Below are 17,679 nucleotides of genomic sequence, written 5' to 3' on the forward strand. Positions count from 1 at the left end.
TTTAGCATTTGATAAGCCTTCGTTTGGTTATTAAATTGTACAAGAAATTAAACAAAAATAAATTTATTTTTTATTATATTATTTAATTATTTTATAAATAATAAATTTATAAAATTTATTTTTATCTGACATGCATGAACTCCTAATTTTGCCCTCTGTTTTCCCGGAGTGTTTTAGACATTTCAATCATGTTTTGGCCCCTAGTGATGCTTTAGTTTGCTTTGCCTCCCTCCGATGAAGGTCAATTGAAAGAAAAATTATACAGTGAAATCAATGTACATACATAATTTGATTGTAACTATTGATTGATTGTGATAAATTCTATTATAATTAATAAATATAATAAAATTATTATATATACATTGATTTAAAAAAAAAAATCCAATTGAAAATAGGTGCTTATTGTATTGGGGTGGATTTGTTTGTTAGTCAGGTTGTTTTTGGATCATGGGCTTCTGCTCGTATTAGAATGTGCAAGCCCCTATTTTTGAGTATATATATATTCATCTTTTAACTTTAAATTTAAATAGATAGAAAAAATTTTTAGGGAATTCACAAAAATTAAAAAATAATTTTTACTATTTTTTAATTTAATTTTAATTAGTATTATATAACTTATAAACATTCCATTAATTTGTGATGAAATGCAAATTTTATAATGGAGAAAGTTATGAATTAAAATATGACAGTCATTTTCTTTAAAAAATATAAAAAATAAGTAAAAAAAAAAAAGAAAATTTCATTAATCTAATTCAGTTACAATTATTGAACTATAGGTATCATCAGTATGTATGAATATAAAAGTAGAAATCTGTCTTCAGCATTAGAGAAGGCTGTACCTCCCAAGCTACCAACTATTTATTGTCATATTAAAGAAGAAAAAAAAAAGAATAAAATCAGGAATTCAATATGCAAGTATGACATGATTCACCCACATGGTACAAACAGCCAAAGAAATTGTTAAAAAAAGCCCAAATTTCTTGAGGAAAACACTAAATTGATTCCCACCTCTTATGCTAACCAGCAAATTCTTTTCCTTGTGATCATTATTCCACTTGTTTCTCTCTGCCTTTCTCCTGGGCTTGACATTGCCATTTTCCCTCAAGCCATGCATCCTTAGTTTATTCTCGTTACCCACATAAAAACAGTGCATCAGGAGAATCACAATCATGCCAACAACTGTTGTTCCAAATTTCTTCCAAGGATGTAATGACTCTCTGATTTCCATGAAATTATTTGCCCTGGAAAATGTGTTAATATTGGACTTTATGGGCTCATCTAGTGCACTGTGCATGTCTATTTTCTGTATTGAGAAGGTATCTGCAATCATCTCTGCAGGGTTCAGGTGGATCTTAACAGTCTGGGAAGGCACTAATTGGTGAAAAAATGTTTCAGCTGCCTGGCGAGTTGAAACAAACATTCCATGATTAACTTTGATTTCCTTAACAACCTCGAAGCTTGGTGAACCTGCTAAATCATCAACGTTGCCCTCATCAATGAAGTTATCATTTGGATCATCATCAGTGATGAATCCAACTGAATAATCATCTGTCTCATTGAATCCTATGCAGTCACCTTGATGCCCATTTTCTACCGGAAATTAAACTTGTCAAAATAACTTATGCTGCAAAGCCACTATTAATGGAAAAGAAAGGGATGCTAGTGTTACCTTGAAGTTCTTTCTCTTCCCTTATCTGGAAAGTTGAAATATTTTCTATTGGTACAACCTTCTGTTCCTCTATGAAACTCTGTAATTATATATAAAGAGGAAAAAAATTAAGAAGAAAGTTCTATGCTACATAATTAGTGTGAGGTAACTTTTATCACAAGTATAATTGGAATAATTCGTACCTTCTGTAGTTCTTCATTTGACATTCCTACCCATCTCAAGTTTTCTGTCACCCTCTCTGTCTTGAAATCTTCATCCAAATTTCCAATCTCTACGAACCTTAAATTAGGATCTACCCATGATTTGTCCATGCATCTCATGGAGTTTATGTCGCTGTAGAGATGACCATGAGTATCGTTCCCAGCTAAGAAAGTGAAATCATTATTATCAGCAATATAATTTCTACCCCATGTATCTTGAAGATTAGTTTGATTTGTCAATTCCTGAGATGCATGAGCTACCGAAAGGATTTCCTGCAGAATATCTGTTGGATTTGTGTTTTCATGCATCACTTTCAAGTCAACGGGTCCTACTTGAGGGAAGTCCTCTACCTCCAGTGGAGGCAATGAAAATCTATGCTGCAACCTTGCACACTCTAATGCTATATCAACCTGCAAATCAATCAATCAAATACATAAACGTAAGGCACTCTATTAGTTTTTCTCTTCTTTTTAAGGTCTAATATTAGATAATTTTACCTTTGATGGTGGGTAAGGAACGGTTCCAAAACTTGAAAATGATGGGGATGAGAAGGTAAAAGCATCTTCTGACAAGAAGTGCTTCCATTTCTCATCTCTTGTTTCACCAAGATGAAGAGGGGATCCATTATTGGCAATGCTGAGTGAGCATGTGTCTATCGGCATAGGATAATTTGAGCTCTCATAATCTTCACATCTTCCTTCAGAGTATAGTTCTATACTGGAAGAATGTTCACTAGCCATTTGATTTGATGTAGAGGCAAAATGCTCTCCAATCTTTGGCATATTTACGCTCTTCTTGAAAACACGACAAAGTGCATATGCATCCTGCAAATGTTTCCATGATCACTGAATTTGTCAGCAAAAAAATAATATTGGAAACTAATTGAAGAACTATATATGATAAAAAATGAATAACATTATCAATAGTAAATGAGCTGCACCTGCAGGCCAGAAGCAGTTTCGCATTCTCTTTCGTCGAGGCGATATTCATGCATAACCCAACCTGTTCTAGCACCATGTGGAGCTCTACCTCTATAGTAAACTAGGGTTTTCTTCATGCCCACAGAACGCATGTGGGAATTCACTTTTCTATCCTTCCCTGTTGCCTTCCAATACCCAGCTTTAGTTGCCCGATTAGTTCTTGATCCATTCGGGTACTTTCGATCTCGAGGGCTAAAGAAGTACCACTCCAGATCTTTGCTGGGTAATAATGACTTGCCTGTTATGAACAAATAAAATCTTGATTTAACAAAAAATAAAAATAATAATAATGATTTCCCAGTAACATGCATGTTTACATACCAATTATCTCAAATTGAAATCATGCTGTGGATGGCTGCTTGAGCTTTATAATTATAATATAAAGAGAGAAAAACCAATATTTGATGTCACATATTGGCTATAACATCATGAGCAATGCAATTAATTAATTGAACATTAATTTACCATTCCATTATATGATTAATTTAATATTCTTAGAGAAAGATCTAAGATCAATGGATCAATAGCATGCATGGTTTAGGCCTAGGTTATGTACATGTGATCTGATATTAGGCTTTGATAAAGTGGTACTAACGTTGGAAAATAGCAATAATCACTACTGAAAAAGCAGAAAATTACAAAGAATTCATCCTCAGAATGAAACAAAGAAGAAAAGAAAGAAGAGGAAAATATGTTAAAGAAATGCAAAAGCAAATTTGGTGGAACTCATATCTCTTGCTGTCAATGCAATCCTTTCTTTTCTTTCTAGCTAGCTTTTTGACTTGGATAATAATTAACCTATTTCTGCACCCATCTTCGAGTTTACAATGGGAACCCTAAAGATGATGGCACCATACGCCTTGCCATCCCAATAAGTGCCTACTTTTACACTATAAAACATGTGCTTGATATGCTAAAGCTTAAGAAATTTGACCAATAAAGCAGGATCGATGCATGCAAGTAGATTTATAAACATCATTATTAGGCAAAAAACGAAGAACAGGCATCTTTAAAGAGTATTTGAAGCTGTTCTTTTGTCTCCAGCTTTAGAAAAAGGTTCAGCAACCCATTGTGGTCTTGAAGATAGGCCAACTTTCAAATCAATATTATCAGGTAATGAAAAAGATCCACATATGATGATAATGTTCTTAAAACTATTAGTTGCTTTTGTCTATGAAATGATAACAAAAATGATGCAAATCAATATCCTTGAAAATGAAAACTTTTGTTCCTTGAGAGATAATCCATCAAAGATTCATATTAGTGCAAAACCAGAACATAGAAAATGATGGTGTTAGTATTATATGTTTGGCTTGTAAATTACAATAGGTATTTCATTCTCCAAGTTTTCCAAGGGGAAAAGAAAGGCATGTAAATTAAACTAATGTGAAGCTGCTTTTCTCAATATTCCTTATCCTAATTTTCACTCAATCTTTATTATATGGTGTTCATGGAATGGAGCATTCCATAAACGTCTAAAACATGAAGTGGAATGCATCACCTCAATCATTGAAGGAACATCCTAGCAATGAAGAACATTAAAAACATTGGTTTTAGATGAACTTAAAATTTGTGAAAAAGAACTAACCAAAGATGAGAAAAGAAGAAAGAAAGAAAGAAGTGTGACAAGGAAGGACACGCGCGCGCGCAAATATATATGTATGTATATATTGATTTATATTGTATATACCTGGTAAATCCCATGGCTCACACTTGTAAAGATCAACTTCTGGGATGATCTCTAACTCAATCTTACGCCCATTGATCTTTCTTTTGAGATAGTAAGCAACGAGTTCCTCATCAGTAGGGTGGAAACGGAAACCAGGAGGCAATGAAACAGGAGCCATCTCTTTCTCTCTTTCTTTGGAACTTGTTCTGAATCTCTCTTAATAAATATATCCTAAAGGGGAAAAAAAGGACGACCTGTCTCGTTGCCCAGGAAAAAACAAGGAGACCAGACTTCAAAAACCAACTGCCCAATCAAAATGCAAAAATCCCAGTAAGAGTTAATCAAGAAACCTGACTTCTAAAAGACATGTGAGACAGAGGGAGAGAGAGAGAGAGAGACCTTGTGCAGAAAAAGGTCCAAAGTAAATAAAAGAGGGAGAGAGAGAGAGAGAGAGCTGAGACAAGATGCAGGGAGAGGCAAAATGAGAGGACGTAGGGGTTTTAATAAGAAGACAAAAAGAGAGAGAGAGAGAGAGAGAGAGAGAGGAGGAAGAAGAGAATCCAAGAAAAGCAAAGAGGCTGCCACCCCCCTAACCACCCTATGCACTTTTCATTTGTTTTTCCCATCAAATGATTCCTGTTGCCTTTCCTTTCAAGATTGAGGACTCCCCATCTGCTCCAAATATTATCCCATGCTTCATTCTTGTCCTTTCTCGGAATCTTGAATTCTACATGCCATATCTGGTTCGATGCATTGTCTGTCTTTTCATCTTAGATCAAGTATCTCTAAGGTTAACAAGAAACAGTATGTACTAAAAGAATTTCGGCGGCCATTTCTTCACTCAAACCATTCTCTCTTTCCATATGCTCATTTCCTTTTCCATATATTGTTAATTTATTAATTACCTTCTTTATTTTACACATACTAAATAATAAAATTTATTTTTATATTTCGATCACTTTTATTACTAATTTTTTTAATAGAGTGATTTCTTGAAAAACAAATGAATCCATCTTTTTTATAAGTCAAAATTTTTTACCAAAAATAAACTTAAGAAAAACTTAACAATATTTGAAATTTCACATAAAAATATGTCTGTTGGGTTGTAAATCTCACATAAAAAAAAGTATAAAAATGAAATGATAAATATAAATAATTAAATTATAATATTAATTTAACTAGTCATTTTAATGTATAAAGTAATTTAATCACCTACATAAAAATATGTTCTCCTTAATGTGTACAAATGTTATATATGATTGGAAACTTCTTGGTCCAAAACTATTGACGATGATTTCATACAATACTTTAAACAAAAAGCTCAATTACACCTTTTAACTTCGTTTGGCAACCTAAAATAAGTCTTATGTGTAAATTAACTACTCTTGCAAAAGAGTCTATGGATGCCACTACCAAGTGCCTATTAGTTCCTTCTCACAAGAAATTACAGCCACAATTTTATATCTCTTTAAATTTAATCAGAATTTGATTAATTTTTAAATTTTTTCTCCTTTGTAATAAAAAAAAAAGCTATATATATAAAATTTTAAATGCTATAATGAATTAAGTTTAAGTTAGTTTATAAACACTAGATGCTTGTAAATTAATTTTAATAAATTAAACTAAACATTGTTTTAGTCTAAAGGACAGGAAAATTAATGATAAATTTAAAAAAGGAAAAAAATAATTAAAGGGTAAAAAAAGACTTAATAAATTAAGGGTTTGCAATATATAAATGGAGTCTTGTTCAATAAAATTGAAACAAATACACAATACTACAGCGAGAGGCATAAAGGAAAAGAGAGAGGGATCTCGTTCTGTCCTTGAATTCATTCATCGCCATTCTGCACGATGTAGCCATATGCAGCAACAGAAATTTGGATTCATACACAAATCTTAATTTATTATTATTTTAGATTAATTGGGTGTTATATCTCTTTTATCTCTCATAATTTTATTTGTACAAAAGTTATTAACAAAAATATTTAAAAATTATCATCTACAGATTTCTAATTTTATTATATATTTGTAAATATATTGTTATAATCTTATGATAATCTAATGAATGGTAATTTATCACACCTTAAAGTTTATTTTGTAGCCATTGCTCTTAATAGTGGAATGTGTACAAATTTGCTTAAACAGACAAATTGAACTAAAGCTAAAATGCAATTTAAATTTTATTAATTTGTACGTAAAAAATTACACTCATAATTCTAAAGTCTAAGATAATAATTATAAAAATATTATTTACTACATATATTTTTAATTTTTTATGGCTTAATCTCTTTTCAGTATTATTTGTCGTGTTTTATATTTATTATATTATGAATAAATAAGTTAAATAAATTATATATAAATAAGTTAAGATTGCAAATTAAAGGGGAAAAAAAAAATAAAGAGACAAGAGCGCGACATAGGTATGGAATTGATGAAGGAGTCGCAGGCATGTGGGGGCAAGTGTATGAACGTGAAGAAAAGTGACACGTGGTAATACAGAGGATGACTTGGAAGAGTTGTCACGCCGTGCTTTTCTTTACATCAATCAATTTCTTAGTGAATTCTTTTTTAATGGTCAGTTAACTCGTGTATAGAACGCTCCCTCAAAAGCGCGTAAATAATACTAAAATACTTTTCTAAATTATTTAAAAAAAAAGGTTGGGATTGCATTGGAGGGCGTGGAGCGGGCGGAGGCGGCGTTTCTCTTTCCAGCAGATTCTACGCGCTTGCCCGCTTGTTCAATTGCAATTGGGGTCAGCTAAACACGTCAGCTTTGAATTGGACTTGGAATGACCCCATTTTGAAGTAATTAAGTTACTAATAAAATTAGAAATATATTTATTTGAAGTATATTAAGTTACTAATAAAATTTAAAATTAAAATTATAAAATTAAAAAAAATTAAGTATAAAAGTTGATATTACAAAAAGGCCTGAAGAAATGTTTTGAATTTACCCCATTTTAAACTGGAAAATAGGGTAGAAGAAATTACAAAATAATCACTATTATTTAACAATTAAATTGTGAAAAGGGTAGAAGAAAAAGTATTTTATTTAAAGCAAACAATCATTGGGTGGCAAGAAATCTGAAAAAAGGCACATTTGCACACAGACATTCAATTCAAACAATTCAATACGTAAATGACAAGTTTTGCATTATTATATTTGGAAAAAGCAAAAGCATTGAGTTTGTAAATAAGTTGATGAGTTTAATTAATAATATATTCATGCCGAAAGGAAATGGACTGATAAGAGTATCATATTCAGATAAGGATGGTGTCTGCAATGTCGCTCTGTATGCTTTTACCTGCATTCAATTTTTCATTTTTTAACCTCACACTACATCTGAAAATGAAATGCATCATTTAGAACCTTTCTTTTATTGGTAACTATATGTAGATGCCTTGGGCAATCAAGGACTATATGAACAAGCATGAAGTTTCAAGTACATTACAAGAAAATAACTTCCACCTCTCAACTAACTGTAATCTTGAGATGGGGTGCCAGACGTAGATGAAACATTCATCGCAACAACAGACAACATACCTATTCCCGAATTGTAACCTGCAACTTCCATAGCCTGGAATTGTTATATATGCGGCGAATGTGCAAGTTTCAGCTCGTTTCTATGTGAGAAGCAATGTGAATGCATGAAAGGATAACTCAAATTTAGCTTTTTTTCTGATTTTGGTTTGAGTTGACATATCCTTCAATGCCATACTTCTGGTATACTGTAACTTGATTCTCCTCCCACCATCGCTGTGCTTCTTTCTCAGCAAATCGTTTCCGGCTGCAAAACACAGTTTAGAAATGCCACTCGATAACAGTTTCGAAGAACTAAGTAACAGAAACAAAGAGAATGACTGAGTTAGGAAGCTAAGAGGGCAGGATCCTTTATCAAAAACAGGTTAATTGATGAAAGAATTACCTAAATCTGACTCGCTTTAGCCCCCTTTGCCCACCTGGCAAAGTTGTGAATGTGATATATACACCAGGTTCATATTGTTCTACCCATTCATGCCTTGAGCCTTTCATTCCATTTTGCCTAGAGTCTATTCTTGGGACATGGGAATCATCATCTGATTTGCCATTTTCTTGGAACAACCCTCTGGCGTCCAGCGACTTTAATGTATTAGAGAACACAATAGGAGAGCTTGATAAACTATCTATTTGTCCATCTTTAGGTAATTTTACTTCAGAGGGCAAATGAAACAAAGCCAGTGGAGGCCGTGGACTCACAGTAGGGCTATTTGTATATGCCTGTGTGTTCTGAGAACTAGTGTTCAGATCAACTCTACCTTTTGCTTCTTTTCCAGCAGATATTTTCTCTGACATTGCATGAAGCTGCATCATTAATTATCAATTACTGCTTATTTTAGGACTCATATTGCTCACAACAATTCGTTATCTCTACTTCAATGACTAAAGGAACTTAGAATGAAAAAAAAAACTCCGTATCTGATGAATAGAAGTTTAAAGTATGTGATACAATGACCAAAATAAATGCTTCTGAAAACAGTTTAAAGAGTTCATTTTCAACTCCAATCCAGTGATGAACTGAAAAAATAGTGGTCTCAATTGAAGCTTGAGTTAAACAAATATGGGGCTTATTTAAACTTCTTGAGAACAATTTTAACATTACATGCTAATGTGCAAAAAAACAAAATAAAACGATGAGTATACAGTGTAACAGAAATAAATTACCCTTAATGCCAAAGCTTTTATAATCTCATTTGCTGCTTTACGCTTAGCTACTTCCTCTCTGGCCAGAGACCAAGTTTTCTCTATATTTTCTTGACATTCTCGAATCTTCTGGGTTCCAATTTCACATTGCACTTCAAGACTCCTAGCCTACAACAAATAAAAAGATTATATTGGCACCAAGGAGAATGTTTCCCAACTATGAAAACAAAGAGAGAGACACTATGAGCAAGACAACAATGTAGTATCTGATTTGTCCACGCCAGAAAAATAAACATATCATGAAGAGCCATATTATCATGCGTACAAAACCCTAAAGAAAGCGCAATTTTATATGAAAATAATAGCCGAAAAGCTTTCACTTAAAGTCAGTACCCTGGAAATAGCTCAATAACTATAGAAGATTTTGAAAACCAAACTCTAGCATTTAGACCAATATTTGAAGCCTTGTCCATGACCCTGAATTACAACTTGAGTAATTTTAACTCTTCTCTAGGTTGGTTACTAGACTCATCAACACAACTACCACCATTTCTTACTCCCATTCATTTGTCAACTGAATCTGTTCCAAATTGTGGATCAGTTTCAATCTTCAAAGTAGATTATATACATTTTAACAGAGACAGTTGACTTTATATTTTATTTCAGCTATACTTTTAGAAAGTTTTAGAATAGAGAAATAGATATTATTCAACAAACTGAAGCTATCCTTGCGCAAGACAGTAAAAGCATAGAACAAGTAGCCAACTGGTGCAAATGGTACTGGCCGAAGCTACACGGGTAACCTTTTGATGTTTACCAGTGATGCTAAATCCAGTTTTCATGAGAATTCTTCCATTTGTGTGTCAAAATGCATACACTCAGTTGTTTTTGCACTCTGAAGAAAGAGAATTACAAAACTATGAAAGCAGAAAAATTTGTCAAGGATAAGTAGACATTTTGAAGCTAAACCATATGGAGCCATTACCTCTGCTCTTAGCCTCTGAACTTCTTCAGCAAGCATCTTGTTTGCCTCAAACATGCCTTCATCTATATTTATGACACTGGAAACAGTTGATCCTGAATCCAACGTCGGAACTGAATTCTCACTATAGTATGATTCAAACACAGCAGGGCATGAGACTTGCCCCCACTGTGGCAATCCAGCTGAAAATGAAGAGACAAATAAATGCTGCTCCTTTTCCCCTTGGTTTTTAAGAGTCTTCTTCTGAACAGCTTGGCCATCGAGATCATATAATTGGCTCATTGACGGTATATGACTTCCTGCTGGGGTTGCTTTCCCCCTGCCTTCTTTCTCATCAGATAACATCTTATTGGAGGATAACTTCTGCTTTGCACAATGATTTTCCAGTTTCAATATTCTACCTGAAACCGTAGCTTTCTGTAGATGATTAAAACATGAATCACAGACACGAGAAGGCTTGTTTTTATTAGGAGCCAAAGATGCATTTATGAGCTTCCTGCTGCTACATGTATGGCAGAACAAAAGACCACAATTATAACAATTATGTTTTTTCCTTGTAAATCCAAAGGGCATCCTACAACCACTACAAGCGGATTGATCAGTAACAGAGATAGATTTGTGCAGACAGATTACTGCAGTTAAATTTGATCCACAAGCTACACTTTCAACCTGCCTGTTTCTCAAAGCCTCGACAAAAGTTGGTGAGTTTCTATCTTCTGTGTTTCCTAGTCCTAACTGCCCATTTGTGCCTTTTCCCCAAGTATATACATGTCCCCCTGATGTCAAGGCAGCTACATGATATGATCCTGATGATATCTCCTTAACAAACTCCTCTTTAAGCTTTCCTTCAACAATTGTGATCGATTTATCCTTAGCCTGAGAATTCCCTAACAGACCATACACTGAGCTTCCCATTGTATAGATCTTACCTGTATTGGTAAGTGAAACAGTAAGCACCCTTCCACAGGAAACTTGGACAAAATCATATTCCACAAGTTGTGCAACACATGTTGGTACAAGTTTTTTCCCCAGATCAATATGCCCAAGTCTTCCTTTATCACCATCTCCCCATGTAAATAGTTTCCCACCAACAGCATTAAACTTGAAGCGGTCAGCAACAATGTCCACAATTGCAGCAGTGTGCCATGATCCGCAAGCAACAGATTTTACCCGTAAACCTCTTAGAGATTCAACTTCCTTGGGATAATATACACTTTGAAGATTCCCATGCCCAAGTACTCCAAAAGTTCCATCTCCATATGTAAATAATTGTCCAGATGAGGACACAATTGCTGTATGCCATTCCCCACAAGCAACTTTTGATACAGTTATACCATCAAAAGAGCCAGAAAGTTTATATGGTAACCACTGGCTTCTGGTTCTTGTCTCATCAACCAAATTAGCACCACTTTTGTCGTCACCCCACATGTATAGTTCACCAGAATGTGTCAGAGCACATGTTTGATATTCACCACAGACAACAGCTTTTATATGGACACCATCCAGGGATTCAACAACTTTTGGGTAGCTCAAATCCATGTTAACTTTATGTCCAAGCTTTCCCCCACTTCCATCACCCCAGCAGAAAGCTTCACCTCTTTTGTTGACCAAGGCAGCATGTTTTCCTCCTAAAGATATATTTTGTACATCTAGCATTACTGTGGATTCCAATAATTTTGGCATTAATGCATCAACTTGCATCCCATTGTGGTTACCCCCTATATTTCCTCCTTCCACACCTTCCCCCCATATCAGAACATCCTTCAGGATGTCACTTTTCCCCATCCGTGCAGATCTGCATGTTGGGGCAACAAACCTATGGGACATTTCTTTTTGAAGTTCAGAGCAAGCATACTTGAGATTTGGCTCGACATATGGTGAATTTGGAACAAGGACATCCACTGCATTCTGCATCTGTTGAAGACTTGATTCCGATATAAAAAAGCTATCAGAAGAAAGCGATAAACCATCAGAAAAACACCTCTCCGACAGTGACAGAGTAGGACTTCCACATAAGCTGCGCACCTTCAAGATAGAAGACAACAAAATCCAACTATTGTCACTAGTAGCGTGAGAAAATTTTGGTGGCATAGAAGAAGGTGAGTGATCATACTAGAATAAACCAAACAAATTTCCAGCACTATATATTCAACTCCTATAAGCAAGATTGTAGGTAAAAATAAATTTAAGCATTTAAAAACTGTATATGGTTTTGAATTAAATTGCAAGTCAAAATAACAGCCGAACCCACAACAAGGGTTTATTCTATGAAATGCATCAAAGGTTTACAGCATGCGGGATTATATAATGCAAAGGACTACTACATCAGCAATAACACTCGTGAATGACTCTAGATAACTCGAAATTACATTATATTGATATGAGTTGCTCATTAACAATTTGGAACAGTTATCGAAATAATTCACAAGGAATGATGCAAACTTGTTTAATTTTGCCCTACATGATATCAGCCTTAGTTTCCCGCTCATTACCTGCGAAAGTTCTGATGCATCCTGCAGAATTCCCAGATTATGCTTTCTTCTAATATAACCAGCTGGACTATTGACACAACTAAGTGCCCCTGTGTGGCTCTTGAGACCAGTAAAAGGCCTATGACGTTGACACCTGGATATAACAGCTCTTAAGCCTATAAACCAAGAATCAGCCTGCTCTTTGTCCTTGCATATCTATGCGAAAGATAATGGATAGAAAGATAATGAAACCATGAATCTTATTGAACAAATAAATATACATGGCACATAAGGTAGCTTAGATGTGCATAAGAACCTTTTAAATAAAGAAGTTACCAGATCTAATGAGCGTTCACCGTTAGCATAGATTAGTGAGAATGACTGATGCACCTTATCTGGTTGAAGTTGCCTTTGAAAATTGAACTGTAACAAGTGAAATCACTGTTAACGCAAATAGTAAAGAGTCCTACTGGGACCAAAATTATGATGTAATTTAATTTGCAAAAACATCCTCGATTACATACAGTCCTCTGACCAGAAATAATCTTCATAATTGAGCTCAATCTCAATTGCTTTTCCTCCTGTCCAGAATACCAGATCAAATATTTCTCATCCTGAAATATAAAACCAAAATTTTTTCTTATCTATTGCAAATATGCAAGCAGAAAAGAGAAATGATTAACTGCATCTCTCTTGTAAAAGAAAGCTCTCAGTTCAACCATCCTCTCCCTCCACTAACCAATAATAATAAAAAAAAAAAGAGTAAACGAATAAAAGGATGAGAAATTTTAAGTCACGAATAAAAGGATGAGAAATTTTAAGTCTTCTTTCTTATTCTGCGAACAGAATTTTCAAAATTTTTAAGTTACTAACATACATTGATCACACTTCAATAAAAAATGAAAAAGCTATGTCCACCTGAGCTAAAGCCTCGTTTAGTGACGTAGGAAAAAAAAAGGGCCTTAATAATCTTTCAATATGCAGCGAAACCAGCTATCTTCAGATAGTACTAAACCTAACTACCTTAATAGTCATTTCTTGTTGAACTTGAACCAGAAAATAAGAAGAAATGTTGTACTAACTATATATACTCATAAGCATAACAATAGACATTTGAGGGCACTGAATGAGATGCGCTTAAAGTACTAGTAGCTCCAGGATGTAATCGAAAACCAATTTTTTAGGAGATTGCAAAGTTTTTTATTGTAAATAAAGTAAGTTGTTGCTGAAGCAGATGCTAACTGATTAAGACAATTATCAAAGCTGAAGCAAGAAACAATCATTAAGCAATTGAACATATAGCTCATCATTAACTCTCATAAATGACCATACCTTTTGCCATTTAAGATAAGATGTACCTACCGTAGAAAGCCTAAAAGGACAGAACTTGGGCTTCCCTCTTCTTCCACACTTCAAAAGATGTGCACCCTTCTTCAAAGCTAAAAGTGCCTGCAAGCCATTAAATGTAACTTTTGCTTTAAGTCTCCTACCTCACCCAAACCAAACAAATAAATATACAAGGAACAAATATAGAAAAAAAAAAAAAAAGCAAAATCAAAACTGAATTTGAAAATCTAAAGTTAAAAGTTCAAAAGATAATACAAAAAAAGATAGGAAAATCAAAGGACGAAAAGAAATCATAAGTTAGTGAAGGAATGAAAATGGGGTTAATACAAGAATGTGAAAGAACAGGCAACTCTGTGAAATCCATGACAGAAATCCCAATTCCTGTGGTATAAGAAAGGCATGTTATAAGATTAAGACTAACAAGAAAATGAAATTCAAGAAGCATCTCATCTAGAAAATGAGAAAAAAAAAGGAAGAATTCATTAGATAATATACAGTGAGTGTGATTATTAAAAGAGAATGATAATAGAGCATCAAATGCAACATTATCTTGGAAAGGCTAATCATCATCCCTCACTTTTAAACCTATACATAAAATAAACCAAACAAAGCAAAATTAAATTAGAATTTATAAATCTTAGAACAAAGTTGGTAATCAATAAAGTGATTGATCACTCAATTTACACTAACAATGTGTTGAATCATTGTACAATGCAGACAAGGGGAAGGGAAAAAAAAAAAAAGAAGAAAGATCGCTTATTCGATCATTTCAAAAGAAAATAGAACGAGAGAAAAAAGAAAAGAAAAGAAAAGAAAATGAGAGAGACCTGTTCAACAGTTCTGTAGGAGGGCACTGCTTGTAAGGACTCCTCAACCATTTTTGGCAGACAAGTTCAAGAAATAAACATTGGAGAGCGGAGATATAGAGAGAGAATTTCAGGGAAGGAACAAACGAAGCAGAATGAGAAGATATACGTTGGTATCTCCAGAAGGGAACCTTAAGTAACTGCACAGCAGAACGTGCGTGTCTGAGACAGTGATGAGGAGGGAAGAGAAAAATAAGAGAGATAGTCTGATAGAGAGAGAAAGAGCATAAAAACTATGAATGGCTTGTCTGCTAAACAGAGTGCCTCTGCAACAACTACAACTGCTATATTATATATGTTTGCACTTATAAAACATATAAAAAGGGTTAATTTCCTTTTCCTTTTCTTTTCCTTTTTTCCCCGCCTCACTTAACAGGTTCCTCTGAATTGGGTTCTCCTCTCTCTCCCTCTTTCTACTGATTCTGCTTCTTCCATTACCGTTTTTGTTCACTTTGTAAGTCGTGCATAGAGAGAGAGAAGACAGAAGAAAGATGGGGCTTAATAAGCAAACTAAGGAGCATGGCCATGCGCACGTGTACACCCTAAAACATGCATGAGGGTTTTGCCCTTTTCTTTTTTTAATTTTCATTTTCAAGTAAATAAATAAATTATTATTATTATTATTATTACCGCATGCTCGTTTGTCCTTTTCTAGTCTTCTTTGCATCTACTTTCTCTTGAATGTAATGATTTCATTGTCACCATAATTAATTATTATAATAAAATTATTATTTTCAGACAAAAAAATAATAAAATTACTATATACATTAATTTTAATAAATAAAAACTCACCATTTTTTTAACTGTTAATAGTTATTTAAAATTAATAATAATAAAAAATAACCAAACAAAAGGAGAATTTGACTGCTTTTTTTGAATGGGAATAATAATCTCATAATTTTGGATTAAAAAAATTTTAATTACCAGTCATTAAGGAAAAAAACCATGATTATAGGGACACATATGTATGGATTAATTGTTAATTTTTTTATTAACAATAATTATGTGCTGTGCCTGTGATATTGATGGGATTCCTAAAATAGTTAAGGTAAATTTAATTATGGTTGAATAATCAAGCCGCTCTATACTCAAAATCCACTTTAACGCTGCCCCTTCAAAAAATTTACAATTTTCCCCCCCTTTTCTATGCAATTAGTAACAACCACAATAAATCTTTAATGATTTGTCCTTAGAGATTCAACAAGGTTGTTTCCCTATATAAAATTTTGTAAATCTAAATAGAAACTAATTTTTCCCAATTTTTTATAAATTAAATTTAAAATCAATTTATGTATATTAAAATTAAATTTAATTCCTTCAATATATATATTACATTGATTTATGCATTATTATTGAAAATAAAATAATTAATGCATGCATTTGACACAAGTATAAAAATTAAGAAACATAAATATTTAGTATGTTTATGTAATTTGCATAGAGCCACCTGTGACCTTTTTATGAAAATGTTAAATTAATAGTAAGCTACTATTACGTATCAATTTTCATGCATTGTATGTAATTTCAGGGACGGAGGAAAGGAGGGTTAGTAGGGGCCATGGCCATCCAACCCTCCTAAAATTTTCTTTAAGTATATTTATATTCTTAAAAAAATTATTTTATTTTAATTATAGGGCCCTACAAATAATTTTCATTATTTTATTATATTATAAATAATAGAAATATATTATATTCAATAAATTTTTATAATATTATCACCCTAAAAAAAAAATTAGTTTAACAAACTATACTTTATTGTGGTATTTTTTTAATATATATTATTAATTCCTTCAAAATATATAAGCAATGAATATAATGAATTATTTTTCAAATTAATTATATATATATAATTTATCAATTGTCGGAGCTAAAAAATTTATTTAGCTGAATCATTTATTTAGTTACTCAATTTTAAGTGTTTGTGTATATATATAAATTTTAATCACAATTAAAATTTGAAATAATAATAAATAAAAAAATTAATTTTAAAAATATACTTTAATAATCAAAACATTTTACAATTATTTTAATACATTAAAATATTAAAATGATAATTACAAATTAAGAGTATTTTCGTCTTACATATACATATGCTACCTAATAGAATTTAAACATTATATATATATATATATATATATATATATATATATATTATTTAAAATATAAAAAAAGAAATTTATAAATAAAATTATACAAATTTTTTTAGAAAAAACTTATACAGTTGATTCAACTATTTTTTTATATATATTAATTCAAAATATAATTAATTCTAATTTTATATTTTATATTAGTTTTAATGAAAATTTGTTGAAAATTATAAAAAATAATATTATATATATATATTTTTTTTTTATAAAGTTGGGTGGATCAATCAATAACAATCAATAACATACAACTTTATCACTGTATTGGCACCCTTAAGAAATATATTCTAGTTGTTCTCTTGTAGACATTGGTGGAAAAATATTATTAAAAATTTTAATTTATCACTATATATTTATTGATAATTTTTATTAATAAAATATTTTAAATTTTTAACAGTATACTGTTAAAATAATTTATTGTAACGTTAATAATTTATTTTACTAAAAAAAAATTTCCATTAAATTTTATATAGGTCATTAAAAATAATTTTACTTATTTCATTTTATAGTATAATAACTTGGGTGTTATTTTTATTAATTCTTCAATTACAGGAATATTATAGCAATGATAGTTTAAGATATGACAAGATTAATTATACAATATTCTAAAATGGATTCAACAAATTATAAAAAATTAACTCAAATTCAATGCAATTAATTCAACTATAT

The 17,679-nt window shown here is 32.2% G+C and overlaps 2 protein-coding genes across 4 annotated transcripts; both read right to left on the minus strand.

The window, feature by feature from the left end:
• Positions 1-719: 719 nt before the first annotated feature.
• Positions 720-4,972, minus strand: LOC110638803 (NAC domain-containing protein 54). Of its 2 annotated transcripts, none has more exons than XM_021789497.2 (6): positions 4,541-4,972; positions 2,811-3,088; positions 2,368-2,694; positions 1,852-2,280; positions 1,670-1,748; positions 720-1,467 (listed from the first exon to the last, which is right to left on the minus strand). In XM_021789497.2, the coding sequence occupies exons 1-6, from the start codon at positions 4,695-4,697 to the stop codon at positions 905-907; spliced, it is 1,833 nt and encodes a 610-aa protein (XP_021645189.1). In that variant the 5' UTR covers positions 4,698-4,972; the 3' UTR covers positions 720-904. The 2 variants fall into 2 exon arrangements, with proteins under 2 accessions (XP_021645189.1, XP_021645181.1); XM_021789489.2 differs by having other exon boundaries at positions 720-1,590.
• A 2,891-nt stretch (positions 4,973-7,863) lies between these two features.
• Positions 7,864-15,355, minus strand: LOC110638789 (PH, RCC1 and FYVE domains-containing protein 1). 2 transcript variants are annotated; one of them, XM_021789474.2, is made up of 11 exons: positions 14,828-15,355; positions 14,496-14,585; positions 14,328-14,381; positions 14,016-14,102; positions 13,178-13,267; positions 12,990-13,076; positions 12,675-12,869; positions 10,186-12,207; positions 9,222-9,368; positions 8,446-8,861; positions 7,864-8,307 (listed from the first exon to the last, which is right to left on the minus strand). In XM_021789474.2, exons 2-11 carry the CDS (start codon positions 14,568-14,570, stop codon positions 8,187-8,189), a joined length of 3,294 nt encoding a protein of 1,097 aa, XP_021645166.2. In that variant the 5' UTR covers positions 14,571-14,585; positions 14,828-15,355; the 3' UTR covers positions 7,864-8,186. The 2 variants fall into 2 exon arrangements, with proteins under 2 accessions (XP_021645166.2, XP_021645173.2); XM_021789481.2 differs by lacking the exons at positions 14,328-14,381; positions 14,496-14,585.
• Between the last annotated feature and the right edge of the window lie 2,324 nt (positions 15,356-17,679).

The sequence above is a fragment of the Hevea brasiliensis genome, chromosome 9 (genome assembly GCF_030052815.1).
Source record: "Hevea brasiliensis isolate MT/VB/25A 57/8 chromosome 9, ASM3005281v1, whole genome shotgun sequence".
NCBI classification, from domain to species: domain Eukaryota; kingdom Viridiplantae; phylum Streptophyta; class Magnoliopsida; order Malpighiales; family Euphorbiaceae; genus Hevea; species Hevea brasiliensis.